General features: G+C 46.6%; 1 protein-coding gene across 5 annotated transcripts in view; it reads left to right on the forward strand.

Moving 5' to 3' along the window:
• Nucleotides 1-12,029, forward strand: part of CDIN1 (CDAN1 interacting nuclease 1) — a 248,183-nt gene that overhangs the window by 174,069 nt on the left and 62,085 nt on the right. Inside the window, exon 11 of one of the 5 annotated variants that reach the window (XM_075530949.1) lies at nucleotides 9,283-9,674. The exons of the other annotated variants lie outside the window; for them this stretch is intronic. Coding sequence (XP_075387064.1) covers nucleotides 9,283-9,316 — 34 coding nt within the window. The 3' untranslated portion in view covers nucleotides 9,317-9,674. Of the gene's footprint in view, nucleotides 1-9,282; nucleotides 9,675-12,029 lie in introns of those variants that run through there. 5 annotated transcript variants of the gene reach the window in all.

The following is a 12,029-nucleotide window of genomic DNA, read 5'->3' on the forward strand; positions in this document are numbered from 1 at the left end:
AATTTTTGTTATTTTCTGAGAGAACATTCTCTAAGAGAATTAAAACTCTTTCTTAAGGTTTCTGCCGCCGTCCCTCATCTTACCCCCACCAGTCCAAGGACAGATAGGACCAGCGGTTGTATCTTCGCACCTCCAAGAGTTATTAAAAGTCAAGATCTTGTATTCTGACCTGCACATCAATATTTTGAAATTAAAATACTCTTATTTGCAAATACTCTTAATTTAGAAATTAAAATACTCTTATTGTGAGACCTGCCCATCTCACAATCAAGTTCTTATTAGACTTAAAAGGTCTTCAAAAATCAAGCCTAGCCTTTCACTCATTTTCTTCTATCACTGAGGCAAGCCGCTCGGAAACATGCCCTTGGAGACAGCCAGTGCAGGGCACAGACCCCGGGCTTCCTCCGAAGGAAGCTCTGCTCTCCGTGGGCGGCCTGGCATGGAAGAGGACACGGAGCAGGGACCAGCAGTCCTGCCAAGTAAAGCAACACCTGCTGTGTGAAAAGTTCTGAAACAAATGAACGCACAGAGTAGAGTAGAAACTCAGGAGACAGAGGAATATTCTATCAGCCTCAGTTTAGCATCGGGAGATGGATAAACAGGGACAGGTGTCGCAAACAAAAGGAATGGACTGGTTTCAGGAGCCAGTCACCACCGCGCACTAAGAGCAACCTGCTCCGGTGTCATGTACCTTAAACTTTGCTGTCAGGACAGTATAGATCAGGTTTTTTAAGCAGATGGCTGTTGCGATTCAGAGATGTTTCCTCTGTATGGATTTGTTTCTTTGCCTACTAAACAAATATTTATGAAGTAGACATATAGGGGAAACTAGGGAAAGAAATCAACTGCCATAATCCAAGGGGGAAATGGAAAAGGAACAGAAAAGTAGTTTAGTGGGGAAAGCATATGTAATATTAGGACATGTGTGATCCCATTACTTTCTGTTGAATTTGGATTGGAAATTAGAATGTTTGTAATAGTAGTAATTTAATTTAACCTATTTATAACTATGAAAGCCTTTTGGTGTATAGATTTTTATTATGATTAAATGTTTAACTTATTTTCCTGGGAGTTAAACCTAGGGATTCCAATTCCTGTTTCCCTATCTTCTTTCCCTTAATGCTTTATTTACTTATGTCAAATAAAAATAAAACTTTTCCTTTAAAAAGGGTTATTTGTTATCTGCACATCACACAAACAGGCATCTCAGGGATGGATGGATACACAGACACACACACATACATACATAATGTCATTGTGGGTAAAGGGAAAGAGGGCATTGCTGCAAGGTGCAAACAACCTTCTAGGAATATGCCTGGTACTCTGGAAAAAACTATTGTGGGTTGGGTGAAAGTTTACAGAACAAATTAGTTTCCCATTCAACCATCTATATACATTTTGTTTCACGACATTGTTTGTAATCTCCTCATTGTAACTGCTCTCCCTGCTTCCTTCTGGGCTCCCACTTCCGTTACCCGTCTTTCCTACCCCTCCCTGCCTTCAGAACTCAGTTTTAGGCAACATTGCCCCATTGGTCTGGTACAGTCGATTGTCCTAAAGACCCGCTCGTCCCAGTCGTTATTGTGCTCTCTCAGCCCATTGTTTGGCTGACGGGGACGATCGAGGAGTGGGTCAGTTCCAGCTTTGAAGGCTGTCTAAGGGCCAAAGCCGCAGAATTCCCTCCAGTTGTTGTCAGATCAATGAGTCTGGTCTTTCTTATGATTTTGAATTTCACTCTACATTTATTTCCGATTCTGTCTTCTCTGATTGTGAGCCCAATCAGCATGATCTGCTATGGTAGCTGGGCACCATCTATTTCTTCTGGTCTCAGCCTATTGCAGGCTGCCCTCGATATATTTGTAAACAGCAAAAAAATAGTTTCGAGTTGTTATCGGTTTCAAATATCTTTTAAACAAAGTATGTTTTCTCTTCCTGAGCAATGACTGGCAATGTTTTGAAAATGCAAGTTCCGTTATCTCCCAAATTAAAAAGCGAGGGTTCCCATGACACCTGGGGCACACAGTTTCAGGTAAGAAAATGGTTGGCTTCTCCTGGTCATTCCTAAACAATGTACTTCTGAAGCACGTCTGGGCAATGACAAGAGTCCCCGAAGGTACAGGCCACCAATGCAAAGCTTAGTGTGACACGGTTTTCATTCACTTGGGCCTCTTTTCTTATAAGTGAACTTTCCTCAGAGGGTTTTGTTTTCACTCTTGCCTTCATTTCCTTGAAAAGCTTGATGAGATTTAACCGGAGGTTAAGAAAACCACAGGCTTACAGACTTTTTACAGTTAGCCAAAACCTCATGTTGCTTGTGACCTCATTTTATGAGATTGAACTCACTCCGCATAGAATTGTCTGTCTTCTGAGAGCTGGGTAAAAGCATTTAAAAACAGGACTGAATTGTTACCATGTATGCTAGGAATTGTTTTAATGTCACAACTGTTCCATGTTACATAACTGCTATCTCTTCCTGGACACAGAGATTTCTTTAACTACCAACCAAAATATTTTTCTTAGCAGTTAGTAGCAGCCAAAAGATTGTTAGGGCCCACGCATGCAAGCGCCGAGTGTTACTCCCCTGCAATACCTTGTGCACTCAAATCAGCAATCTTTGAAAAGAAAAGAAAAAGAGCCCTGAAAGCGGATAACCTAGAAATTCATTCGACCATGACTTACAACCCAAGGAGCAGCAACGATCAAAAACCAAACTCGCGGCGACAGAGTTGGTGCCGACTCAATTTGACCCTATAGGACCCGGTGGAACTGACCCTGAGCCTTTCCACGACTGTCACTCTGGAAGTAAGAGTCTCATCTTGCTCCTGCTGTGGTTTCCACCTGCTGCCCTGAGGCTCACTGCCCAACTCCTTACCACTGGGACCCCCAGGCCCCTGTCATTAGCGCCTTGCCCAGAATAAACATTTTATGAAAGATAACTAAAAAAAAGCCACCAAACAAAAATGAAACCATTGCCATCGGTTCTCTGCCGACTCCCGGTGTCCTGATGTGCGTCAGCGTAGACCGTGCTTTGAAGGGTTCGTCCTGGCTGTGTCCTTTTGAAAAGTACATCGTCTAGCCTTTCTTTTGAGATGCCTGAGGGTGAACTTGAACCGGCAACTTTCAGTTACAAGCCAACCACTTAACTGCTTGCAGCCTCCAAGGCACTCCAGCAGAGCCCTAGAAGTACTGCATCTCTAACTTAAAAGTCACTGCCATCAAATAGATTCCGGCTCATAGTGAGCCTGTAGTACAGAGTAGATATGTCCAAGGAGTTACCTCTTTACTGAGCAGGAAGCCTCTCCTTTCAAGCTGCTGACTGCGGTGAGGAGCCTGTCACCACCATCCCACCCACTACATCATCCTCTCAAACTCAAAAACTCAAACTCACGGCCACGGAGTCAATACTGACTCATAGCGACCCGATAGGGCAGGGTCGATCTGCCCCCGTGAGTTTCCAAGACTGTAACTGTCTATGGGAGGAGAAATCCTCCCCTTCTCCCCACGGAGCAGCTGAGGGTTCGACCACAGCCCAGAGCTTAACCACTCCGTCGCCAGGGCTCCCCTTACGTAAATCAGTGTTTGTTGCCATTTTGGTCTTCATTTGTGACGTCGTTATGGAGGAAGCATTCTTGCAATGGTCTCCTTGCCCCACAGCCCAAGCAAAGTTTGCCTCACAACTGGCTTTGGATTTCTTTCTTGTTAATGTTTTCAGATAATGAAGGCACCCCGGTGGTGTAGTAGTTAGTTGGCCTGCGATCTGCAAAGCCAGCAGCTCAAAACCACCAGCCGCTCCCCAGTAGAAACACCCAACTTTCTACTCCCTTGAAGAGTTACAGTCTCAGAAACAGAGGCAGTTCTACCCTGCCCTCTAGGGGCACTGTGAGTCAGCCTGAACTTGATGACCGAATTTGGTTTGTTCGAGGATCTGGGTTTTAGTTTTCCAACCAAGAGGTGCCTCTCTGTTTCCAGAGTCATGTAGTGAAGCCAGGGTCGTCAGGAGGAGGGTGTTACTCATTTGACTTTTCCAAGAGCTCAGATTCTTCCAAAGTAAAGGGCCTCTGTTTTTTTGTTTTGTTTTGTGATGTAGACTTAAAGTACCAAAAAACAATTCCAGCAGCGATAAACTGGGGCACGTTGAACACTTTGGATTATTACAAAGTATAAAGGCATTTCCTAGACCAGCTCATCTCTGATTTGAGGCTCGGTTGGGGGATGGTGGGCACAAAACACAGTGGACTTGTAAAGTTTGCAGAAACGGCCGACAGACCCAGATCTGTTAGAGGTTGTAATCTCTTGAGAGGAGTTGGTTGATTTTCCTGTTGCCCCTCCTATCCACTTTGACCTCCGACCTTGTCCAGCATGTATCACGGCAAATAAAACTGCTGAGGTTTGACAAGAGGATGTAAAGTCACTAGGCCATCGCAGAGGGATGGCCACATGATTTTCTTCAACTGAAATGAAGTCATAAACACTCACTCATACCGCTTTAGCCTTAATAATTACTCTTTAAAAAGAAGGAAACCCCCTGAAATATACATATTAAATGATGTTTGACAACTGGAATTTAGTGGTTTTGTTATTGGTTGTCTTTGACCATTAACTTGGATTTCTGTTCTTAATTTTAATGTATACGGTTTCAAGCAAGCAGCATATGATACTGATATAAACATGGCATTTGTATACAGCATTATAAATGAATTTTTAGTTTGTGATTAAGACAAACCAGATGACAAAAAAAAAACCCAAAAAACCAAGCTACGTATTTGCATAACTCTCTGGACTTGAAAGAATCCCCGGCATTGGATTTTCATCTCGGGAATCAGAGACGTGTTCGCATACCACTGACACTAGCCAGCATTGGCAAAGTTTAAACTGCTTACATCGGTCCTCAAACAAGTCAGCGGTCAATGGAAATGATGCATCCGACACCAGAGAAATGCCCCCTTGTGAAGTCTCTGTTACCTCCTTCTGACCATGTTAGGGATCGGGAAGCTGTTACATTCATATGTGCGTAGTTTTCCCTGTGTATTTCTATTGGGTTCAGCCTAGCATCGCCCAGAGACACCTAGAGAAGTGGTTCATAGATCCAGGCAATGGCACCTCATTCTAATTGTCCCCTGCTTGTATGTCCCTCCCTGGTCCTGTAAAGAAAGATTGACAGCCTCGGAAATCCGGCGCAGGGCCCGTGGGCTGAGATGCACTGGAGGGTGGCTGAGCAAAGAGAGCTCAGACTAGGAGGGTGTCGGGGATCTGGAGGAAGGGGCATGCGTGCTGTCACATGGCATCCTTTGGTCCCCTGACATTTCAGTCACCCCAGCAGACTCCTCCTGCCTCTCAGGAGAGTCGGGTTGTCTTTCGGAGAAGCTTGATTTGGCCACCATGGAAGTGCCTCTAAAGAACTCCCCACCCTCCCCCAGGCCCCACCACTAAGCCCTTCACTTCCTTCTGAGCCAGATCCAGAGCAGCTCTGCGTTTGCGTGACAAGGGGCGGGGGACTGAAAGTAAACAAAAGATGCAAGGCCAACAAATCAATCTATGAGGGTGTGACCCCCACCTTGTGAAGGTCTTAGAAAAGTCAGTTTTTAGAAGTTCTTCAGGGTGAAAACCGTGGAGATCTTCAGGAACAGGCCTTGGCCCATCCAGCAGTGCAGTGTGACCAAGCGCCAATTACCGTTGCAGCTGTAGTAATCCAGTGCATTGATGCGACACTTCCACATTCATTATTTTCTGTGAGCCTAGCCATTCCTTGATGAGACGCGAAAGCATTTTAATGGACAGGAACGTGATGGCTCAGAACGATAAAGGGACTTGTCCAAGATTCATTCATTGGTGTCAGAGGCCGGATTTGTTTATTATTCTACAAAATAGCTATTTAGCATTTACCAGGCATCCAAGAATGAGTGTGTCCCTGCCCTTGGAAAGCTCAGTTGGGGGCTTGGAGTGTCAGGACGTGCTGTGGACGATGTGCAGGAGACGGGGGTCGTGGAAGCAGTGCCATGTAACCACTGTATAGGGGGGGGGGGCTGAGTCCTGTCTCACTCACTCACTGTCACCAAGGGGACTCACTCCCAGTGACCCTACAGGGCAGAGCAGAACTGCCCCTTTCACTATACAAGGGTGCAAATCTAGACAGGGGCAGAAGCCTCATCTTTCTCCTGCAGAACAAGTAATGGTTTCGAACTGCTGACCTTATGGTAGATGCTGATCTAGCTGTTCTCATTTTATGTAGTCAGTTGTTTGCTGTTTGACCAATTCAAAACTCTCTTCCCATTTTAACGTGTAAGGTTTTTTTCAGACGAACATCGCTGTTCTAAAAAGGGAGACCTCAACTTCTAACCGATCCTCCCTGCCCACTACAGGACAGGGTAGAACTGCCCCTGGCACTTCAGTTCCCGAGGAAGGAACTCTTGACTTACAGGGATAGAAAGTCCAGTCTTTCTCTCGAGGAGTGGCAGGTGGTGTCAAGTTACTGACTCTTAATCGCAGTCCAGCGCATCCCCAGCGTGCTATCAGGGCTCCTAAATACACCTCTAAAATTCACGTGGGGCACGCTCTCAGGGAAACCCAGTCTCGCTAGCCTAGGGTTTTTCAAGCTTGGATCAGTATCAGCAAAAGAAGTATCTTGATCACTTATTCCTGTGTCCTTTGTAGTTGTTTTTCCCAAGAGAGCCATTCTTCTGCACTTTGTAAGTGAAACCACATACACCGTGCGGTTACCAGCTAAGGAGGTGGGCAGAGCTGACCTCCTCGCGCCTCCCTATTGCCGGGGCAGGGGCCAGAGAAGCCTCCCAGCTCCGTCCTCTTCACCTATTCTGCTGCCAGACGTTCTTCCCCCACCACTCTCCTCCTCCTGCGTTCAGTAATCTATTGCAATGGCCACACTGCTCACACACAGTGCTCACGGTTAAAGGGGTTTTTTAGGGAAATTAACAGGTTACTACCACCAGTCAGCATCAGCAAACAGTAAGTCATTGGTCTCCTCAGCCAGCAGCCAAGTCATTCTCTCTCCGGTTCTCAGCCTCTCAGCCATGTTGTCCCTTGGCCTTTGCCTCCATTGGTCAGTTCTGTAGTCTCAGTCCAGTTGAGGAGCAGGTACCCCACAGTCCTGGCACGACTCCTCGGAGCCTCTGCTGCTTCAGACAGAGATCTTCCAAAGGTCCTTGCCTTCCTCCCTGCCCCAGAGGCTCTCATACACAGAGGGAGAAGAAGGATGGTGCCTTAAGTCACAGCTTCTGGGAAAGTAGTCTTAAAGATGTTCCCAAGGAAACACGGGCTGTGGCCTGCTCCTGTAACAGAACGCCCTCCACAATAGGGTCTTGGCCACAGGCATCGAGTCCAGAATTGTAACAGGATTCTCAGACAGAAGGAGTCATGGCTAACTACCTCTCACATAGCAGTACGAAACCTAACACTAAGTAGGCAGCCGGCAGGTTGAGATGAGATTCCGCTCAGCTCTCTGCCATGGAGATGATGCGGACTCAGCACCGTGTAGAGCTGCCCCGGGGGGTTCTGAGATGGTACCTCTTGGCAGAGGTAGAAAGGCTCATCATTCTCCTGTGGATTGACGGTGATTTCAAACTGCCGGCCTGGCAGTTAGGAACCCAACACGTCAGCTATGATGTCACTAAGGCTCCTACTAAGACCATCCAAAAAGGAAGACAAAGCTCACAGCTGTCAGGTGGATGCCGACTCAGCACCCCACAGGACAGCATAGAACTGCCCCTGTGAATCACCGAGAGGTAACTTTTCACGGGAGTAGGAGTAGAAAGCAGCTTGGGAGTTTGAACTGCTAATCTTTCCGTTTACAGATCAAATCAAAACCACAGTGCCACCAAGCCAACTGGCTTCCTAGCATAGGAGCTCTTTCTTCCTAACAAAGACGTTGTTTGGTTGGTGTCCAGGGCCGCCTAGGGCGAAGGCTCGGAGCTTGGTCTGACTGCCAGACAGCCCTCTCCACTCTACTTATGTCAAGCGTGGCAGTAGCTACAGAAACTGTCTTTGTACCAAATTAGGAATAAGCAGAGTGCCCTCTCCTCACCAAGAATAACAATGAAATTTAAGCTACTAAAATGAAGTCCAAAGCAAGCAGGAAAGTATTCCTGCTCCAGCTTGAGAATACGGGAGACAGCTCTTGTCATAATCCTCTGTGTCTTTTAGGACCTTTCAGGCATACCTAAGCAGGCACGCAAACAAGCATTCCTTCACTAGTCATGGAAGAGAAATAGGATCGAGCAATAGAAAAAGTTGAGGCTCAGCTTGAAAAATTGGAGAAAAATCAACTCAGAATTAGGGAACTCTGGGACCTTTAAAAGCCACCTCTGTGTGTGTTTGTGTGTATGTGTGTAAGAAATATCTGAGTTTGCATTGTAAGGAAGATAGGAAGGACTTCCTTGGACATGTCTTTGGTAGAATGAAATGCTCCCTAGGCAGTGAGAGAGGGGCCCAGCTCCTTTGGTCAAGTGTCAGAAACCTCCAGGGGCATCCAGCACTAGCCCTGTCATGCCTAACGCACAGGAGCGTGACCAGGCTTCCTTAGGGGCTCCCTTCTCTCTCAACCCACAGTCCTTCCTGCCAAAGGCTCTCCTTTGTAATGGAAGCAGGAAAACATGTGGACGTCATTTTCGGCGGTTTGCTGCCATCACATGCTGATGGCATTGGGGACTGGAGGTTTACATCACTGCCATAGAGTGGATGGGGACTCATAAGGACCCCCTGCGGGCATCCAAGACTGTACCTGCTTATGGGAGTAGAAAGCCCAGTCTTTCTCCCAAGGAGCTGCTGGTGGTTTCAAACTGCCGACCGTCCACATCACAGCCCAATGTGTAATGTCTACACCCCCAGGGTTCCCTTGACACTATCCAGGAAGTTACTGGTCATCCAGACTCGGTAACTGGGTGACCCTGGCCAAAGATGTTTCTTCCCCGGCAGTGATGTGTCTGAAGACAGAGCCTCCTTGATGTGCTGAAGGCCCTATAGCTGCTGATCTGAGTTTTGAAGTCTGGTGTATTTTTTTCTTCCACATCACTGTGTTGACTGGTGGGGACAAAAACCCCTTTCAGCCAAGTAAGCCCCAAGATGAAGAAGCAGAGATCTGATGATCGCTTCTTCCCTTCCCTGCCCGCTCCAGTTCTCCAAACAACCCCTCTGTTACTTCCATCCCCAGTGGTATTCAGCCTACGATGGATTCTGTTGCCCTATTGCACTCCAAGTACCAACACACTCTGACCGCTTACCTTAATTTGAGTCTCCTCTGACCCCTGGTCCTCTTGTGGTTTCTGTTAGGTGCCGTCGAGTCGGTACGCATAGCACCTCATGAATAACAGAGTGAACCGCTGCCCGGTCCAGCAACATCCTGACAACCTCACAACTGGCCTTCTGTTTGAGTGCACTGTTGTAGCCCCTGGGCCCGTCAGCCTATCGAGGGCTTTCCTCTGCGTCACTGCCCCTCCACTCTACCAAGCAGGATGACCTTCTCCGGCACTGCTCTCCCCTGACAACATGTCCAAGGACACGGGACAACGCCTCCCCACCTTTCCCCGGAAGGCGCATCCTTAGGAGCTTCCTTTTGTCTCTTAACCCACAGTCCTTCCTGCCAAAGACTCTCCTCGTGTCCATTGTTCTGTTCAAGCCAGCTCTACTGTGTCTCATGCCACCCTGAAAAAATAAAGAGGGATGATGCTCTGGGGATTTCAGTCTTGTGTTGAAAGCTCCAACATGGTTGGGGACATAAGGTCTCCATCGTGGTGGCCCTTGAGTCCTAGACCCCTCCAAAGCCCAAGCAACTACTGGGCTTTTTGTTGGCTTAAGTCCCCCACCTTATTTAATGCAGAGGATAAAAGGCAATCCACAGGGAAACCACTCCCTGTTAACTTTCCACAATAACATTCACCTACATTTCAATAGATGACTGAGTTCTGTTACCCATAAACACAGGGCAGTAACTATCTTTATGCATGCAGGGCAACCACGCAGAATAGCCCTGGAGTGATCTTCATATAATTCACTTGGTGATTCCAAAGGCACTTCAGGTGTGCCATTCTAGAATCTCGGCTTGTGTATTGGAAGAGGGTGCAAATGAGGTTGCCCTGACGCAGGTGTTTGACATGTTGGCTTTCTTCTTCTCCACGAACTGACGAAGGACGGCAAGGTTTTGAAGTGGGTTTGGATTAGTTGGCTTTCGGTGGCATGTAAAAGGTAAATGTCAGTTCCGCCTCACCTGACTGGAACAGACAGAAAGGGTGCCAATGGAAGCATCCTCCTTTACGGGCCGCTGAGAGGTGCTAGCTCTTGAAAAGCAGTCTGCGAAATCTCAGTGAGCCCCAGCGAATGCAAATTAACAGTTGTTTTCTTTCAGAACTGTGTGACTGAATAAACATTTACCATTTGTTTCATTTCTACTCATCTCTTAAAACAGTTGCTACAGGTCTTAATAGTAAGATTCCAAACGCACACACAAACGTATTAGCCTTGGCACATCAAAATATTGTTCATCTTTCAAACTTGAGATATTCCAGTTTGGCTCCTCACTGAGTTTATACTGTTCGGAGGATATGTATCTAAAAACGCATCTTACTAATCTCCTGGAATCGATTTCCCCCCTCTCTCTACAGCCCCTGTAACTTGTCACTATTCCAGCTTCCCAGCTTACACATGGTCTGTCACTTGTGAGACTGACAAGCACTGTGGTCCAATTCAGCCTGAGGAGGGCCCCTTCTGCAAAGTTGAAACCACTAGCGCCGGGTTTTGAAAGAGGGGGCCTATGACATTTGTGCCCAGTCTTCGTGAGGTTTCACAAAATGGAATTGCAGCCTTCGCTGAGAGAGCCGCGGGTCCGTCCTGCTGTTATTGTCTCCCGTATCCCAGGAGCCCGTGTGGTCACCTCTTCTCACGGCACCTCTGAGGCCACGGCAAGAGGGAAAGAATGTGGGCAATTGAACAGCGGTATCTAATAAGTTCGTTTGAGGAACTGTTCCTATAGGCTTCTTCCAATCGTTAACATTCCTGGATGCCTTTGTCTGCCAAGGGCTTACCACTCAGTATACTGGCAGCAAACTTAGCATGACAAAGTTACCCCCTGATTATTATTATTATTATTATTTTTGCAAATGGCAAACCTGGAGCCCCAAAGGGACTCTCCCAGCGGTAAACTGCAGAATGGAGATGTGATCCTAGAGATAGAGTCTAAGGGATTACCGGGGATCATGTAGACAGTTTGCAGTTGCCTTTGTATAGCTCCTGGGTTAGATCATTCTTGGCAAGTTGGGTGAATTAGTATCTTATTCCTGAGCCCCATTTCAATACCTAGTTTGGAACTCTTCCACTCCCCTGAAAACTTCCATTGAAATCTTTATCAATGGTATTAGCATAGACAAAATGGAATCACACTATTGACATGTAGTTTTGTGGTGGGGTGTTTTTTTTTTAAAGCAAATTTATGTGAATGGTTTGTCAGTAGAGATAATTTAGCCAAAGGCACCTGTCTTCTCTAAAGGTTCCGCCTGAAAAGACTTTTGGGGGAGCTTGGTGCATTTTTGTCTTTAAAATAAAGCTGTTTTTGAGGTAGGAGAGAAGCGTAGTTTTTGAAATGGCACAATGAGTCACAAAGGCCCCTTTTCACCCCTCCCCTTCCCCCAAAAAACGGGCCTAAAAAGGACATTTGTTAGACTTTTAAGGAAGACTTGTGCTGTTAACATAAAAGTCTAGATACAAGAAGTTGGGGGGAGGGATTTGAGGAAGAGGAGAAGGTAGTACTATGGGGTGCAGGATCCTGAGAGCAACTTGTTTACAAAAGAGCTGATTGCTCTCAAGAACAGATTCAAAACTTGAGAAAGCGTGTTTATAGTGACTAACAGCCAGAAGACAAATCTTTGCAGCGCATACAGTTGCTACATACAGACTTGGGCCCAGTCTGCCTGTGTGCCTCTCCCCAAGCCCACCTCTCTTCCCCAAGACGCCTTTTAAGTACATTCGGGGGTTTAAAAAAGTTCAGGAGGAAAATTACATGATTGTTTCATGATTATTTTTCCATG

The sequence above is a fragment of the Tenrec ecaudatus genome, chromosome 14, assembly GCF_050624435.1.
Source record: "Tenrec ecaudatus isolate mTenEca1 chromosome 14, mTenEca1.hap1, whole genome shotgun sequence".
In the NCBI taxonomy this organism is placed as follows: Eukaryota; Metazoa; Chordata; class Mammalia; order Afrosoricida; family Tenrecidae; genus Tenrec; species Tenrec ecaudatus.